This window comes from Diplotaxodon limnothrissa, linkage group LG20, assembly GCF_057381915.1.
Source record: "Diplotaxodon limnothrissa isolate DT_005_m linkage group LG20, D_limnothrissa_male_GT1.1, whole genome shotgun sequence".
Lineage (NCBI taxonomy): Eukaryota > Metazoa > Chordata > Actinopteri > Cichliformes > Cichlidae > Diplotaxodon > Diplotaxodon limnothrissa.
In genome coordinates this window covers 11961966-11981333 of record NC_140615.1, presented here as the reverse complement: position 1 = coordinate 11981333, position 19368 = coordinate 11961966, and the positions used below count along the sequence as shown (strand labels likewise).

The following is a 19368-nucleotide window of genomic DNA, read 5'->3' as shown; positions in this document are numbered from 1 at the left end:
CCATGTCTATCTACCCAAACACCTCGAGTTGCTGCCATAGCTGATAATATAAGATGGGTTGGCTGTCCAGATATCTTAATTAACGTGACTGTTGAACCGGTATACCCAATAAAGTGGCCGATGATCGTATACACAGTTTGTATTTGAATGAAGATTTGTTTCCTTTTTCACGAGGAGCACATGAAGGTAGCACCAGTGACGCAACGCATGGGCGTGTTGTCATGGCTGTGTGCAGCAAAAGCTTTCAGTATTGTAAATACTTATTTGCCTTGAAGCAAGCCATGTCAGCGTTGATAGCAGGCAGCAATATGGAATTTTATTTCACTGCAAAATAAATTCGTGGAAAAGACCCGGTGAGTAGCTCCACCTATAAAATAAGCTGCCTCTTTTTTTTAATATACCAGTACAGGTTGGGCAAACATGAATTAGCTAGCTAGCATTAACGTTAGAGAAGCTAGTAATACGCAGAATCCAGCCATCCCTAAAAAAGCGACGCTGATTTCTGGTCACTGTTTTACCGAGGAAAAAAGGTCTCTGTGTGTGTGTCACGGCACAGTTTTGACTAAATAAGAACACAGATGTGAGTCTGTCCAGCTGCCTTTAAGATGAAAGGCTTCCGTTAATTTTCCTGTTATAATCACAGCATCTTTATACTGTGGTGAAGCTGCTTGAACTTCAGTTGTCAATTCAAAAAAGCCACACTTAAGCTAGAGCGAATAGTTTTGGACTGCCTTTAAAGTGTAACAATCGGTATAACATTTGCTATAATTAAGCCGGCAAATTGTGAGAGGTGTTTAGTGTCACGCCTTCATCACATGAGAGGTCAGGAAGTCGATAACAAGGAGGCTTACTTTCAGTTTGTTGGGTGTCATGGTTGTTTTACTGTATCCATCAGCATTGGTCAAACTTTATATTCACTGTCACCTGACTGAAAATGCTGAAAAAGACAGAACTGTGGGAGCATAAGAATAAAAACTATTAGAATGAATGATGGGCACTGTTAGAGAAATTATTTTGTCATTGATGTTGCAGTGTCTGGTTATCCTGACAGGTGCTAAGACTGTGGCACTGTTTTTTGTTTTTTTTTAACACCTGTCATCTTTCTGGTCATTTGTTAGTGATGAATCAGAGCTCAGTTGCAGCTGCCTCACACTGGAGCAGCAACTGGTCATATAACTGGACAGCCACACCTACTCGGCAGCATAGTTTCAGCCCTCTGCTGTGTCTCTGTCTCTTATTGGTTCCACAAATCTACATTACAGTAATAACCTGAAGCGCCTGCTCGCTTTCCTACATCACGGTTGTGGCTAGTGTTTTAGAGAAACAGTTCACTTGACTGCGTTTGAGAACAAATGGGGAAAATATTATGTGGAAATACCCAAGGTAAGGTATTATGCTCTTTGATTTAACTTTTGGAAGAAGCTTGAAACTTTCTTCAACACATGGCCTTTTTAAAATAGCAATTATTAGAATTAATGATTTCAGTGACCCTGTTATGGTTTGTGTTTCCATCATTGTTGGCTGGAATGATACATTCTGTAAATGATGGAAAATATGGTGACCTTTTGAGTGTTTCCACATCTCTTGTCATTTCTTGTCTTTTTAAGTAGATTTTCTAACTAAGCTAAAAAAGGGGATTTTTGGCTGACAAGCATGCATAATATCGCATAGCAGAGCTTGATGTTAGTGTCACGAGTGCAGTAATGGGTTTAACAAAGTGTAGCAATCCACAGGTCAAAAACAGTCTAATTTTGCTGATGTTTTAGAGTGCAGCATTTGTGCCAGAAAATAGAATTTTTCTTGGGATGGAACAGCGCCTCAGGTGAAGAAAACTGCAGCCCAGAACTTCGCTAACCATTACCCAGTGGATGTGCTGTTTGGAGCACATTAAACATTGTGGTTGAAATTGGACATTACCCATTGTGTGCTGCATGTGAGAATGGACGAATTTGGACAATGACCTGACCTAGGATGTTACCCTCCCAGGTCTGGTTGTGGCTTCCTGAATCCTCACAAGGTAGCACGTGGTAATACCTCCCTCACTCGGTCTTCTAAATCTTCTTTTGGCTCTCCCTTTGGGAACAGCTTTCTGTCATTTCCAAAACCACAGCTGCCAGGATCAGCTGGTCCAAGGCGTTCCAGTGTTTCTGAATCTTTTTTTTACAGCTAGTGATGGTGAAATGGAGCGTGAGGTTGAGGTTGAAGGTTTGAACTATCACTATTTCTGTTATCCTGAGCTAAAAGTGTACTTGTATTTGCTAATGTAAATTGCCAAAATGACTGTTTTTTTGTGGAGTGGCTGGGCTGAGTGTGAGCCAAGATAAAGAGCTCCAATTTGTGGAAGGAGTTGCTTCTCCATTGTGTCCTGTATTACCATTTTAAGTGATTTCCGTGTCTGATCAGGATTGCCCCTACTGCCTTGCATTTGAGTTTTTTGGGCACATCAAATTTGGGGAAACCCTGGGTTGGACAAAGAACACACTGCTGCTATTAGATCTCATCTGGTCTTGGACCACCTCTGGGTGTTTGTGGTCTGTGTGTTGTGGTAGCTTTCCTGCTGCCATTGTGATCTGTCAAGAAATTGATTGATGGGTGTCACTAAAAAGTAAAGTGTGGCTATATTTGCATTTAAGGGTGTAAGGGGAAACTTAATCAGATTTGGTTGTGGTGTCCAGAAACACAGAGAGCATTGCTGAGAAGGCTTTTTTTTAACCCACTCTTGTAATTACACATGATTCTTCTGCTGCCAGATTAATTGCATGTCTGCATGCTCTATTTAGATTTTGATTACCATAACATGTTGCATAGTTAAGTCATCTGACCAAAATATTATTATTTCAAACCTGGCATTTGTTTGTTTTTACGCTTGTAAAGGGGTTGCAACTGGAGAAACGGGTTAAAATCAGATACAGCCTCCTCTGTATTTATGCCACTTGTTGGGCTCATTGCAGTTTCTACAGTTTTCTAAAGACTAATTTGTAGCTTTGTGAATTACTCCTGGGGGGTGGGGGTCACTGGATATAACCTAGTATCAGACTTGGCTGATGTGCTGGAGCTTTAAATGATTACAGTGAATGAATGTTTTCACTCTGTGGAAAAACAAACATTCATAATTTTTCATCATCACACTAAATTTCCATACCGTTTCATCTGTAGTATGTTTGCATTCATGGCACGCATTTGGACTGAGCAGTGAGGACGCCTTGGTCTCATACTCCAGGCCTGAGTACCCAGGACATAAATAGAAGTGAGCGTTTGATTCTTTGCAGTGCTAAATGTGTTTGCTGTTCCCTGTTGTCTTTTGTAATAAAATCAAGGTTCTAAATAAAGCCAGTGTACCTGCTGGGACAGTTGGTTGATCAGACATGTCTTGCAGCTATATTAAAACATCTTTTTTCACAGCCTCTAACGAGGCTTTTATTTCAGCAGTCCTCCCAGTCTGGTGACATCTGATGACATGTTTGTGTGTGTTTGCGTCTGCTGGAAGAGGAACTGGGTGACTGAATGCTTCCTTTTATATATATATGTCTATTACACAGACAGCAGGAGCTTTGTTTACAAGAGTGGTGTAATAAACTTCATTATATGGCTGGGTCTCAAGTACTTCCTAAGCTTGCACTTGTCTTTTCGCATCTTGGCATTACTATCTGTACATTCATGTGTGTGCTAGCATGGACAGAGTGTCATTGGCTCACTTTTGGATCCATATTGGTGATGTCTCCTACAGCTGTAGCCACATTGGAAGATAATTGTTCAAAGCTAGGAAAGCATTGGGAATCTCTTACTCTCTCTCTCTCTCTCTCTCTCTCTCTCTCTCTCTCTCTCTCTCTCTCTCTCTCTCTCTCTCTCTCTCTCTCTCTCTCTCTCTCTCTCTCACACACACACACACACACACACACACACACACACACACACACACACACACACACACACACACACACAAATGCCCGTCTCTTCTCAGTGTGAGCTTGGAGGAATCTCTGGGCTGGTGTTGCTATCTGACTAGCAGTGGTTGCACAAACCTGTTTGCGACTCAAAAAAAAAACAAAAAACGAGGATTGTGGCAGATGCCCATTCATCAGAAACCATAACCAGCCCCACCCCTTTCCATTTCCCTGAGCAATCTCCCAACACAAAACACAATATCCAGACCCTCCCCCTGAAGCATATGCCCCTCCCCCCTGCTCTGTGTCCTTTGCTTGTCTGCTTATTGGCAGTAGAGCGAATGTTGTCCCCACGGGCTATGAAAGAGAGGGCTGTGCATCCTTATGCAGAGCTTGATGCGCATGTGTTTTTGCATTTTTATTTTTTTTTGTTTCTGTAAACACAGCGTGTCAGCTTCACATGCGTGCTGCCGATGCTCACGTCCCTCAGTGATGGAGTATAGCATCAGAGGAAGCCTTTACAGAGCAAAGCCCATTGGCCTGTTTTTTATGTGAGACCACGGGAACGTCAAGCTGAATGCAGCGCTCATCAGGCAGCCGCTTTTCCTGGCCTTCCTCCTCCCTCTCACCTCCTCCTCCTCCTCCTCCACGGCGGTAATCCTTGCTGACACAACGCACAAAGGACTAAATGCTGGCTGCATCCTCCAGCAGCAAGGCACTCTCCTCTTCCTTCAGCTCTGATCCTCTACAGCCTGTTTGTCTGTACACTACAGAAGGATGCTGGTTCTGTAAGTCTGCTTGCAAGTGCATATGATATCTCTTGAAAGACATGCTGGCTGTCCTACTCCTCCGCCCCCCAGTATACCCTCCTCCTCCTTCCTCCGGTTCATTCAGGGAGTGCATCAGAACGAGGCGTCAGTGCTGAAGAGGCGTTTTATATTTTCCTTGCTGGAAGCTGGTGGGACCACTGGTAGCTTATTTTTCATTCTCTGATGTTTTTATGTAGCAGGATGTAGGAGCTGCTTCCTCTCCTTCCTGTTTTTGTCGGTCTCTGTGTTCACCCTGCTGCACATCACTATACCAACAGGTAAACCAGCTAAATGGGGTATGCATTATGTAGCAAGTGATGCAGCTTCAGTGATGTCCATTTAAGCAATGCTACCTGCCTTTTGTGTAAAATATTGAAATCCATTCTGTCATTCTGTTCATATTTCAAACCCCAGCAATATATGGTAGACATATTTCCTGATTTCATAGTTTAGCTCCCAGACAGAGAAACTGATCATGTGCAACATACATGCAGCCAGCATGTGTCCACGGCCATGCTACTACAATTGTGCCACATGTCTTTGCAATCTGTAGTAAAGCTAGCAGTCGTGCTGAGGCAGACATCTGGCCGCTTGGCTGCTGCTATCTTTGTTTGATTATAACCAATCTGTCACATAAATGGCTAAACATGTTTGTCCTGGCCTGCAGGCACTGCATCACGCTAATGTACGTGTTGTCAAAGTAATGCAAGTGCTTTTGGATTTTAGTGTGTCGATTCACAAATGCCGGTTGTTTAATCACTGTTCTCCCCATCTCACAGGCATTTGCGTTTATTAGAAGTAGCTGTCACAACACTGCGTGCTTGGTGAAGCGAACTAAACTCGATCAAATAAATGGACACTGGCCTAGATAAGACTTAAAAGTTCATATGTTTCAGGTGAGGTTAGTACAGCCTGGATGTTTTGATATACAAATACCTAAAGTACAGAATCAATGCTGAGTCACATTGATTCTGTACTTTAGGCCTGTCGTCAATTGCGCTGATTATGTGTAGGTTTTTTCTTTACCTCACTCAGCCAGTATGTTTTTCTTTCTTTGTGTAACAGCTGGGTGACAATCACAATACGAAAAATGTTTGTCCTGACCTGCAGATGCAATGATCTTGCAATAATCTCAGTATGAGGTGTCAACGTTGAGTAAGTAATTTTAATTTTAGTTACAGGGAAGCCAATCACAGTTCTTCAACAGTATTAGTATAGGCAATGACTACAGAGCTGTAGGGAGTGCTGTCAAAAATGTCGAATAAGTAGACTCTTTTAGAGAGGATTTTTGTGATGCGGAGAATACTGCATAGATTTTTAGCTTTTAAGACGAGAATGGAGCGAGCCAGGTATAGCCAGTGGGTAAGACTTAATGTCCCCCTGTTTTTGTAGGTGACATTAATACAAAATCAAATTATCAAATGCAAGTAGTCACATGTGACTCTCTATTGACTTTTAAAATGATGTATTTAAGGTCTATGCCGGCCCTGATTGGACTTTCACTTGTGTGAGTTCAGCTCATTGTATGAAAGATCACCCTTGGCAAACACATGAACTGATCAAAGCTTTCGCGTACCTCTGATGTGACAGTGCTCATTATAGCACAAAGTAATGTGTTTACCTAAAAAAAACAGTCTTCTTGTGGGATTTTCACTGTTTGTTTTTTAAGTTATTTCTTTACCGAATCAGTATGTTTTTCACCCCAGATAAGGCGTCAGGCGCATGTAGTTCTTGAGCAACATCTGTCATCTGTCCCAAAAAAAAAAGAGGGAGAGAGATAGAAACTGCATGTTCCAAAACAAAGATCAAAGTTCACAGCAAACCAAATACTGAGACTGTGCTAGAAAGGTGGGGTAGTGGGGTGACTGGAGCTTTCACATGGTCTTGCTAGTAGATCCTGGATAAAAGTAGTTGAAGCTTGAGGTGTCACAGCAAACTGGAATCCTACAGCTGCTGACATGTTCAAAAGTGGACTAAAGATCATGGGAAGTGAGTATGACTATCATTATCGTGCGGTATAATATGATTAGTACAGTGCTGTCATAGAGTTTTTTGATGTCTTTTATAAAAGTTTCTAGGGTTGAAGTTTTCTTATCTGGAAACGTCTGTGAGAGTCAAGCTGTAGCCATTAAGCTTTCTAAGTATGCTTTTGAACAAAGAGTTTAGTGTGAATTTGTTTTAAGAGGTGCATGGTCATCATATATTGGAATTGTGGAACTGAAGATCTTCACAGATGAGCCACAATATTAAAATCGCCTGCCTAATAATATAATATAGTGGGCTCCTCTTGTGCAGGGCGATAGCTCTGACATATGAGGGGATGGATACAGGACCTTAGGTAATGTCCTGTGTGACTGCCACAAGGAGAATAGTGATGAGTGAAGACCGGTAACTAAAAACATTTAGTTACCTAAAATTAAAATAAAAACTACACCTTTAAAAAAATGTACAGCTGAAATGATTAAATGTATAAATATAGAGGAAATACTTACTTTTAGTATCTGTTTGTTGAGGCATATGCCCTCTGTAAAACTAAACATTTTCAAACAATAATGGATCCTGTTCATTTTGGGCTGGGGTCTTTTGTGGGTTGGGCTTGTTGTTGTGGATGCTCAGTCAGTCTGGATCAACACCTTGTGCTCTTTGTAGTGTTTCGCACTCTGCTGCAGATCTGTTTTTGCTGTGTAGCAAGGATCGTTGTCCTTCTGAGGAAGCCCGCAGTAGTCAGGAAATGCTGTTAGAAGAAAATGAGCAATATTATATCTCATATCTGTAGCGAGGCTGTGAGATTGGTGTATCTGTTAAGTCTATATGACCTGCTCTCATTTGATTATGTCAAGTAAGCTAGGGCAAGCAGAAACCTGAAACGGTGAACTGAGAGTTCTCTTTTAATCTCGACACCTAAGCTGGAGAAATCTTTTTGTACAGGTATTATTTACTCACGGTCCTTATTGATTTTCCCGCAACTCCTCTGGCCTCCAGATGTTTCTGACGTAAACTAGTTCCAGCAGGCTTTTACTCACTTCTGATATTAAAGCTGATATTAAACTCTTGTGTATAGATTACACTTTGGTAAGCATTTTGGTCCGGTGACAGTGATGAAAGGAATATCAGTACAGGCAAACGGGCTCTTGTTATTAGAAATGAAATCGAGGATATAAGCCAATTTGAACATGTGTCTCTGGGCGCGCAGCCAAACTGGGCCTTTGCAGCTTTGCACAGTAGCACGTATCTGATGGTGCTGGCTCTGCCAATAATAATACTCCTGACTCATTTTCCATTTTGAAGCTGCTCAGTGAGTAGAGGGCAGGACTGGGTCTTTCTGATGGTTGGATAAAGAAGTGTAAATATGTAGTATCTGCTTCATCGATGTCTTCAGATAGCTTATCAGGCTGTGGGCCTACATCTCTGAAGATTATGTAACAGTCTTTGTTTAAGTTAAAGTGGGGACATGTGTTTACTATTAATACTGATTCTGAAATGCTTCTCTAATCATGGACTATTTTTCAGTGCGATTTATGACCATCGCTGCCTGCTCCCAGCTGCACTTCATTTAATGATACATTTAGGTGAATGTTAATATCCACAAACAGCAAAAAATCTCAGAGTATCTATCAGTATCATTTCTCCTATTTAATTTTTTTATGCTGTATTGCATTTAACTTTATTTCAGTAAACAATAAGTTAATAAAAATGGTACAAATACAGAAGAACTGACTAGCATTTCCTATTTTTAGCAGAAGAAATATCACCAGTGAGTAATATATACATCTTTCTTCTTTGCAACTTCTGTATTTATTGTATGAGATAAAGAAATCAATTAAGGGTGCTATTAGCATTGAGTTACTTTTACAAACAACATACATGCACAAATAAATTAGACATAGTGTTGCTGTTTGCTTTGTGATCAGCTGCTACACATAATAATTCAATGAGGATTTTTTCTTTGTTTTTTTTTGTTTTTTTTGTTACTTTTTTTTTAAATGTGTGTGTTTGTTTTTGCTGTGTGTAATTTTGGCATGTCTGCCTGTTGTTTGTGTGACGGACCTTACTCTCCCAGATTGGCCCTCAGCAGCGTGTATGACGGAAGCTAGGCCATCTGTTGTTGCAGGCAGAGATCTGTAATCCAGGCCGTCTTAGCCCTCTGTCGCAGATTGGCAGTGACATTTCAGCAACACAGGTAGCCTTGTCATGACTGCCTTCACCCCCGCCTCTCATAGAGAGACGTACAAGGAATGCGCGCTGGAGAGCCGACCTCTGGAATAAAAGAGCTCATGCTGCACCTGCACCTGTTCGCTCTAATTAGATATACGCTTGCAGTTGTCGAAATGTGGTGACACTCCAGAGTTTGACATCTGGAAACTATGATTCAGAATATCTCACATTGTTATTGGTTGTAATGCTTTGTAAAACTCGTAGACTGTGGCTACAATCTTTTGTGTGTTCTCAAATAAACGACACTACAGGTGCTGATTAGGTTTGAAAGAACTGTCTGTCTGGTATTTATTTAAATGTATTTGTGGGTGATTTTTAAAAAATATGTCTATAAATGTAAACACAGTATTGGTACTGTGCAACTACTAATTGCTGTTGTCTGTATGTCCCTGAGCAGAATTTTGGCTGGTGGAGCACTAATGAAGTAGTAAAGTCTGACAGTAAATTTCATCATTAAGTCTGTTGGCACGGTCTTGTATTTGCCTTGCAACATTACATATGAGATGTAGTAATACATGAAAACATAGAGTAAATTTTAAAGTTGAAGTTGCATGAAGCTGTTAATAGAAGAGCATGCTGAATTGTTTTTACATCCGTACCGCTTTGCTGTCAAGCATAAGGTGGTAGTCACCGTTTTCTGAAATGTTTCCATGAGGTAAAAGTGTGCTCTTCACTTGAGGGCTGGTGATTCGTTTTCAACAGGATTCACTCTTATTTTCAGGATTCTTAAACAGCAGCTTTGTTGCCTAAGATGTTGGGATTCTGTGATCTTTTTTTTTTTTGCAGTTGGTGTGTTGAGAAGAAGGCTGGAAGCTACCGTCTGCCAACATAAAAGAAAAAAAAATACTTTGGGATTAAAGAATATGGCGATATTTTATTAATTATGTTTGCCAAGTACAGCTTTTAGCTGTGTGTTCACCGTTTGTGCACACTGTGCACATCTTCATGAAGCTTTTCCACAGGCAAAAACACCACCTTCCTCAGCACTAAATTGTGAAACTGGAAATGACCTAGTTGCGTAGGTAAAGCGATCCAGCGAATCCACTATGTTTTAGTCTACTTCTCAGTACTGCACTATTTAATAATGATAAGATATCAGTAGTCACGCTGGGTTCTCTGGAACACTGAGGGGGCTGTGGAGTGGGTGGTATTGGAGGGGGGGGGGGGGTATGTGTGGATAGCAGAACAGTTTTAAATGTAGGTGATAGGTTGGTATTTTTATTATTATTATTATACAGAGCTTCTAACACTGAATGCTAAGACAGCTGACTGCTTTTTCTTTACTCAGCTTCACTGCAGATTTAACTGTGGTATAAATATACTGACCTCCAGGGTTTCAGTTTGACTCTGTTGCTCTGAATAAGTTAGGATTGTGTTGTCGTCCAGCACTTTTCTTACTTGCATCCATGTGCAGAATGCTGGGAAGCTTCATGAAGGCTGTCCACTGCCCCTCACAGCTCCTCTCTGTGCACGCTGAAATATTAGATAACTGGGATGTTGTTTCAGTGCACAAAAGAGGCTAAGCTGTCACGTTGGACAGAAAATGGAGTATAAGCAGCCTGCTTTTCCTCCTTTTATCCCCTACATCCCATATGTTTTATGTTTAAGCAGTCACCACCTAAATGACATTGTAATCTCAATAAGCGTGCAAGTGTAATCTCAGCTTCTTACAAACATCTGTCCGCCCTCTTATATAAAGGTTTTTGTTTATCTTTTAATAAACACTATGGGTGTATTATTAGGCTCAATATTAAAAGACATGTTGGGTGTAAACATGAACAAATAATGGAGGGTATTTGGAAAGTTTAAGGATTTTTTCCCCACAAATATGCACAGACTTGTGGATTTAAAGATCATTTATTTATTTATTTTTTCTCTGTTTGAGCTGTTCATAGAAAAAGCTTAAATCTCATCATCTGCTTAATTTAAAATAATAGTTTCTTTGAACAGGGAAGTTATGGACTACCCACATCATCTTTTAGAGATTGTCGTCAGATATCATGCCTGATATGCCACAGATAAGCTGTTATTGCGTTGTTTATTGTTCTGACTTCCAGTTTAACCAGTCACTACTAGTGACTGCTGTTACTAGTGTCTCTGTTTGTGTCAGTAACTGTAGGGGTATAAAATAATGACTGATTTAGGGTCTACCACCATTATTGGTAAGTCCAGGGCTGTTGTCTCACTGGTATTCCTGGAAATCCAAAGCAATCAAGTTACAATGCCTGCATTGTCTAAGTAAATTTCCTTCCTCTCCATTACAGCAAGACAAGAGGCCTCTTTGGTAGTGCTGTATGTGGAGGCAGGCCGTGTGTGTGTGTGTGTGTGTGTGTGTGTGTGTGTGTGTGTGTGTGTGTGTGTGTGTGTGTGTGTGTGTGTGTGTGTGTGTGTGTGTGTGTGTGTGTGTGTGTGTGTGTGTGTGTGTGTGTGTGTATAAGCCTGGCTTTACAGTGAATAATGGCAACCAAAAGAATGTGTACTTCCAAAGAACTGAAGATATGACATCTTCAAATTCTTCTTTATTGAATTGCATGTTGTAGGAAAGGACCTGGTAATTATTTGAGACACACTATATTTAAATAGCATTGCTTTAATAAACAAGGAATACTTTAAATTGTGATGGAGATGTAATGATGTGGTGTATAAAAGAGTAGATCTGATGTGCCACATGTGATTAATGGATGTAATTAGATGTGTGCTGATGATCATGGTCTCCAGCAGAAGTTTCTTTCTGTGCTGCTGACTCAAGCTTTCCCTTACTGTAAATGCCACTTCCTTTTACTTGTAGTTGTAGTCTCCAACACCCAGCAGCATCAGTTTAAACCACTGGTGTACTCAGTCAGCTGTGTGAAATGTTTTCTCCTTCAGACAAAATTTAATCTTTTTGGTTTCTTTTGAAAAAACAACCTGAATTAATTTATTCGCCTACGGCAAAAGTTTGTTTCTTTTTAATTAAGGAGATTTAGGCAGATTACTCCCTACTTACTGAGGAATACTGTGAGATTTTATTTTATTTTATTTTTTTTGCATTTGATTTTTTTGCTGTTATAGCTTAGTGTTCACTTGTTCATGAAAAATATGACAACAAGCCCAGGCTAGGGGAGTGTGGGTAAGATTTTTCTTGTGATTAACTCTGTGTTTAAGAAACCCCCGTATAAGGAAGTTCAACTTGATGGCTTAACCCCTGATCGTATCTGGACCAGTAGCGCCAGTCTTTGTGAGACAAAATACTTATCTCATTAGCAATTACATAAACTCAGAGTTTTGTTCATTGTTAAATTGTAACTTTGTTTATGTCACTTAAAAGATGCCTGTTTTGTTTGTTTCAGAGATCTCACCTTATGTGTTTTCAGTTTTTGCCCCATGATTACTAGCTCAGTCTTATGAGTTGACGTTCAGGACAAGAATGAGGCCAATATGTTGTCCTGCTAAGGAATTAAGTGTGTGTGTGTGTGTGTACATGTGCACATATCCGGCCAGGGCTTGATTAGCGCAGGAGGGCATAGCATTGATGTCCAGCTGCTTTCTCCACAAGTGTGCCATCATGCACAGCAAGACCTCCAGTGAATGATCCACCACTAAGAGTAAAACACTGCTAAGAAATTCATAGGACGTATGGCATGCTGCTATTCAAGTCCCCAAGCAAACACTGATAGACATGTAGTAAAACACACTGGTGCAGGAGTGGAATGTATCAACTTCTTTTGTACTTGGAGCATTTTACTGTGACTGCTCTTTCAATGCTTTTTATCCTTTTTTTCCTTCAGTCACCCCTGATCTGTTCCCGGAAACAACCCTTGTGCCGTCCTTACCAGCAGTACCATCGGCACGAGCCGGCTCTGCACCTCAGAAGCCCCGGAGGCGCAGCAGCAGCGGACGTGACAGCGTTGCCAGGCCTCAGACGTTGCCCTCAGCCTGTCGGCCAGGCCCCAAAAGAGGCAGCATGGAGGTAGGCATGCGTGTTGTGCGCGGCCTGGACTGGAAATGGGGAAACCAAGATGATGGTGAGGGCCATGTGGGTACTGTGGTGGAGATCGGGCGTCAGGGCAGCACTACAACTCCAGACAAGACGGTGGTGGTGCAGTGGGACAGCGGCACGAGAACCAACTACCGTACTGGCTACCAGGGTGCCTATGACCTGCTGCTTTATGATAACGCTCAGATTGGTAAGCGATTACATTAGAGTCATATGAAACTGCTGTGAAACTTTTGAGTCATGGCACCAGTGTGATTGTAGTTTTGTTATTATACCAAACGATACTATGCTATTGTATTGTTTTCAGTCCTTTCAGTAATTCATAGTTAAAATGGTTATTTCTGCTTTTTCCAGCTTAGGAAAATGCTAGAAGCTTTGATGTTCAAGAGCGCCTTCAAAATAAAATGTTGCCTTTGGTTAGATTACTTTCCAAGCTTTTAATAGGTTCAAATTTGTGTAGGTAGTTATTGTTTGCTACGAATTATAGTGTTATTATAATCCTAATACTTCTTTTAAATTAAAAAAAAAACATTTGATCAGGATTTGTTTTATAATTATGTAAATGCTTGAACTCGATCTTATCCTGATAATTCAGCATTTTTAAAGCCGAGCACTAGCTTGAAAGGCTCTGATAAAAAGTGAAAAATGTATCCATGTAGTTGATCCATGTAGTATTTTTTATTTATTTATTTATTTATTTTTACACACATTCTCTTTACACACTTTGTATTTTTGTGAACGTAGCCTTTACTTGGCCCATTTAAAGAAAGCGGGGTACAGTAAGTCATCTCTTATCTTCAGCCATCAGCCATCCAGCTCAGTTTTGAACTTGAATGACACACACATTAATGCAGGACTCATTAGCATTTTTGCTCCATTTCAAGCAACATTTTTCTGCCTCACAAAACTTGCCCTTCAATTAATGGAGCGAAAGAAGAGGAGGAGAAGAGATGAGGAGCCAAGGGGGTGGGGGGCCTGAGGCACATGCTGTTTGTGCCTCAGTTTTTGCACATCTCATGATGTTACCCTCTGCAATAAGTAACATCATCAAGGATGTGACGTATGCCTTAAACGTTTCACTGACTTAGACACGGGGGAATGAATGGTAGTGTCCTCTTTGCTGTGAAGGTTATGACATGTTCTGTCAAAACATATGTTTCTTTGTAACAAAAATACAAAAAGAAACATCAAGCCTGTTGTGCCCACTCAACATCTCACTTTCCACTCCAGGGGTGCGTCATTCCAATATCATCTGTGACAGCTGCAAGAAGCATGGAATCATGGGAATGCGATGGAAGTGCAAGGTGTGCTTCGATTACGACCTGTGCACCCAGTGTTACATGAACAACAAGCATGACCTGAGCCACGCTTTCGAGCGTTACGAGACAGCACACTCCCAGCCGTGAGTACAACTCTGCTCGCTCTCCAGCACAGCTGATCCTTATTTAATTCTAATGATGGTGTCTTTGCTACTTTGCTGTTTTCAAATTGTGTTGGCCTCATAATGGCTTCCTCAAATCTTAATCTTAATCTGGAATTCATACATTCCTGTAGGTCTGGTTGGAGTCTTCTGAACAACATCATGCGGCCACTATTGCTTGTGATTGTGATGTTGTACCTCAGCGTTATTGTTATTGTTATTGTTTGGGCTTTGGCTGCGGCTGTAGTTAGTCTACAGTGCTATGTGTTAAGATGTTAGTATTTGAGGGTGACACAACCATTAAAAAATGGATGTGTCACAGCCACAATTCTAATGACCTCAGCAGAGCATGGCTGGTCCCGCACGAACTCTAACGAATGTCATCACAAGACACCTGTGGTATAAAAGTGGGCATCGTGCAAACTGCACGCCTCCTTGCTGGGGATAAATGTTTAGTGAGCTGATTCCAAGTGTCCTACGTATCCAGATTTACTGGAGTGAGTTCTCCCTTCAGAATTCACTCTTCTGCATCAGTTCACAGTAGAGCTCCAAACTGCTCCAGGCACTGTCTGAATGTCAGCTGGATGGCCTGTTCTCATTTTAACGAGGTGATATGTATGACCCAGATTTCTTCTATAGTTTAGTCCCGTCCAGGTCCAACACAGTTCCATTTAATTCCTCTGAGTCTGTTGCCCGAAAAATGCTCAGAATAGGTGCATGAATCATGGCTTCTTACAAATGGCTTCCTCTCAAAAGTTTTTTTTTTTTTTTGTTTGTTTGTTTTTTGGCCCAAGAATTTGGTAATCTTGATTTCTATTAAAACCCTTTAAAAAAAAAAATAAAAAAAAATTAAGTCTCACAATCAGCACATTATTTTAAAATGGGATGAACAGATGCATTCTTACACCTTTGCTTATGAATGTGCAGCTTGATTTTTCCTGCATTGATCTGTGAAATCCTGTTTTAATTAATTAAATATGAGACGTATTGTTAATAAAGTGGAATTTTAGATTTTGGTCAGGTCTGTACTCGTCTGCTATGGATAGGTGGTATGGTACCGGAGCAGCACATCAATTGCACATCTGAGTGAAATCTGGCCTTTGCAGTAATCATTTAGCATTCTGACACCAGCTGGAACTCATTTCTTTTCCTTCCTCAGTTTCTCCCCAAAACTATTGATTTTCATTAAGGTCAAAATTTTGTTTGGCTCAGCTGTGAACAGCATTGAGATAACAGAATAAAAACCTTTCTGTGAACCTCCATGTGGGTTAAAACATCAGCGCCTTCCTTTTGTCAGTACTGGGCAAGTAAATACTAATACTCACTGACAGTTCATTTTTTTATTTCATTGAGTTGGGGATTTCTTTAGACACATTAACAAAGATAATGATTTTAGGAAATATATAGTAGTGATATATTTCAAGTAGCAACCTGCCTTTGTTATTGAAATCTACCAAACAGGCATTGCTGCAATCTCATACAGGGTGCATAACATCAAAGTGAGACAAGGCTAAACTTAGAAAGCCGAAAATAAGGCTGTACTTTATTGAGACGAGAAACACCTTTAAATTGTTTGAGCTAGTAAATGTAAGTAGCATTTGCGATTCGTCAACCTAAATGTTACAGTTTTGCATTGTTGTTAGTTACTATTTATACTGTAGAAACCTTTTATGTGTGGGTTCTTTGAGATCATGGCACATTACGTAGATGCTAATTTAAAGCGGTGTAGAAGAATAGAAATACAGAATCTTAAAATACAGAGATTTCAAAGACTAAAATAGGATGTTGTGGGATTAATATCTCCATTTGAAAGATGTTTGAAATGGCCTTTCATAAATACTAGGCTCTATAATATGAATGAGATTTAGAAATTGTAGCTCTTTTCTGCAACCTTTTTGAATGGAGTGATAACACAATGAGCCTCTCTCAATTCTGGCTCTCAGGGAGATGACTTTTAAAGAATCAAAAATACAAATGGTATATTGATGCCTATCAGAGTCAGCCAACCTTATCCTGTCACGATGTGGATGAAATCTCCAACCGGTCGAACCTCTTTGTCTTTTGAGTGGTTCGGTGTTTATCATTGACGGCTCTCACAGCGAGTGAGTGCACAATGTTCCACGTATTGTTCTCGATGGCGGTGAACTTCAGTGTGACTCAACATATTTTCAGTTGTTTGACTACAAGATATATTTATGTTGCCCCAATAAATATTCCAGTCATTCCTTTAACTTCTGAAAACTATGTACTGGCTTATAATTATGCCCTGCCCCCTTAAAGTGAAATTTTAGCTTTTAGAAAACAAATTTTGAGATGTTATTGTTTGTTATTCAGTTGTGTTTTTCACAGTGGTGATAAATTGGGTTGGATTTGAAGTTAGAAATAACTTTTGTTTATGTATGTCAGAAGCATTTTTATAGAGGAGTCTTTTTGGTCAGTGCAAGCTTACTCATAATGTCAGCACACAGCCAGTGTAGTGAATGCAAATTATACAAGACAACCAAGATCATTTAATCATTTGATATAAGTAACAGTTTTTCTCTCATATCATTATAATGCTATCTATTTATATCTTGGAGTCTTATCAAAGGGAGATTTGTATAATCGGAGGAAAAATTAAATTGCAATTGTTGTCTCTCACTGATACAGATTTGGAAGATCATCACATGAAAGTCACTTCTTTTCTCATCCAATGAATGAAGTAGAAGAGCAGCCGACAATATGTGATGCCAGACACACAGCACTTCTTTATTTCCGGACCACACTGACCCATATTTCACTGACAGCATTTCAAAAGATGAATTTATAATCTGGCAGTCATGGGACACACTGATATTTGCCTGGAAGGACAAATTTAACTTGCCTTCATAATGTTTGTGACTTCATGCAGTGCCAGCTGTGATTTATGTTAGGAAGCTCAAGTTGGGGCTCGGGCTAGTTAAGAGGGACTCCTTTCATGTGGGTCAAACATGTGCAAGGCTTTAAATGCAACTTAAGCAAGCTTGATCTATTTGTAGTTTACTGTCATACCGTTGGCAGAAACCTTATCGGCGGCCTGAGGGGACAATCGGTGGTCAGCGTAATAAACGGCTGCAGAATGCTGACAATATAATAGCGGCGTCACAAACGTGGTGTGAGAGCTGAGCCGGATGTACTGTACATGAGTGTTCCATTGTAATTACACAGATTTAGCTGGATTAGCATGGTTACCATTCTCAGCTGTGAGGATTAGCATGTTAACATTTTCAACTTCCTTGAAGACATGTTTTAACAGGTCTCAGATGTGGAGCGAGTCAGGGCGAAGTTTTATGCTCACAAGCCATGAAGCCTGGTCGTTATTAGCCTCTGGCTGTTGTTTTGGAATAATTTTGCAATGTACCGAATGCGCTGAAAAGCCTGCCGAGTCCTGCATTTAGTTAAGATTCATATGTTACATGGTACAAAGAGGCATGTGTTTACATGCTCACAGCAGCATATGTGCGTGCCATATGTTTACGAGGAGATGGTCGGTATGCAGCTGGTTAATCGGCTCTCCCAACGCAAGCACCACACATGCGAACCTATTGGGTCAAATCAGTGCCTAATCCTTCACCGCCCCACCTGACTTCTCAGTTTTCTGCTGTGTGTTCATGTTTAAGCTACAACCAAACTATCCTCATTATTGTCCTGCAGGGATTTCTGCTGCTTTCCCTCTTCCAGACAGAACTGAATAGAGTTGTAGCCCTGGTGGAAAAATAGCTGTCTCTCCTTCTCATTTTTTTGTTAGGGATCTAAGCACTATGTGTAATGATTTTTTTTTTCTTTCCAGTCTTATCAAAATAGCGTTTAAAACGCTCCTCAAATGTGTTAAGATTAGTACGTTACTAGGTGAAGTATGGATTAAAACAAGTATCGTACTAGATAATGACAAAACATGTTATTTCTAAAGATATCACCAATAAGTCTGGAACCTAATGCTGTTTTTACAGTTGTAAAGGGGCAACTCACACATTAAAGGCTCTAAATGCAAACAAGACAGACATTTTAAACTTGCTTTGAGATACAAGCTCTGAATGCATTTGCATGACACACTCCTGGTATTTTCACATACACGTAGTTTAGCTTTGTCTTTCTGACAGATGTGACTTCTCTTTGCTTGGTAGATCCTTGTGTGTATTACACTGCTTTAATACCAAAGGCTATTGCTTGCATGACTGTTGATCCAGCTTTTGTGTCAGTAGGTTTAGGTCTCTTGCCCTGATCCTCATCTTGTCTGTGAGCAGCGCTGACATTTGGTCAAGCTGGATTAGAAATCTTGATCCCTTGAAAGAGAAGCTGTACTGAAAAAACAAACATGTGAAACACTGAGGTCGTGTGTTTCACTGTCCATGAAAACGGGGACATCTGTCAGTTTATATCTTCTCTGCTCTCAAAAAACCATGGGTCATGTTTTCATAATAGGTTTGTTTGTCTTAATGAGCTGACTTATTGTTGTCATAAGTAGAGGTGCTCATGATACTTAAGTTTGTCCAGTCTTTCTAAACTAAATCTGAATGGTGCCATCAGGAAATGGGCATTTGTTATTAGCAGCTTCATGGTTTGAAGCTGTATATGCATGTGCATAACTATCTAGATGCACATAGTACTGGATGCTAGCACGTGCACTGTCTATGATTTGCCCTGTGGTGCCCTGCTTTCTGATAGCTCTGCTGTCTAGGATTAGGCTGAAAGCTCTGTGCTCAGATACACATCATTCTCGGCACAGACCTGTCTAAGCTCAGACCACACTCACTGTTGGTTAGCTTTAAGAGGAAAATGCACTGCTATTTTCTGCTGTGGCACATATGGGATCCTGAAAATCTGGCTAGCGATGGGGGTGAAGTTAGTCAAGCCTAACTTTGAGCGAAACCCCAGCACGAGAGTCTCTATGAGACTCCCTGAGGATGACGGCTCTCACAAGGCTCTTTTTTCTTTTCAACACACTGGATTTAATATGATTTGGAGTTTATCCCATTAGCTGTTTGCTTGGAAAGGAAGCTGGGCTTTGATCTCGTCGAGAAGTATGGGAATAGGCAGCTCTTTTGC

General features: G+C 40.5%; 1 protein-coding gene across 2 annotated transcripts in view; it reads left to right on the top strand.

Annotated features, from left to right (window-relative positions):
• The first annotated feature begins 277 nt into the window (after positions 1-277).
• Positions 278-19368, top strand: part of mib2 (MIB E3 ubiquitin protein ligase 2) — a 37504-nt gene continuing 18413 nt past the window's right edge. Inside the window, exons 1-3 of one of the 2 annotated variants that reach the window (XM_085345342.1) lie at positions 278-353; positions 12676-13074; positions 14115-14286. In XM_085345342.1, the coding sequence (XP_085201468.1) occupies positions 12852-13074; positions 14115-14286 (395 nt within the window). In that variant the 5' untranslated portion in view covers positions 278-353; positions 12676-12851. Of the gene's footprint in view, positions 354-6491; positions 6683-12675; positions 13075-14114; positions 14287-19368 lie in introns of those variants that run through there. The other variant, XM_085345341.1, reaches the window with a different exon arrangement.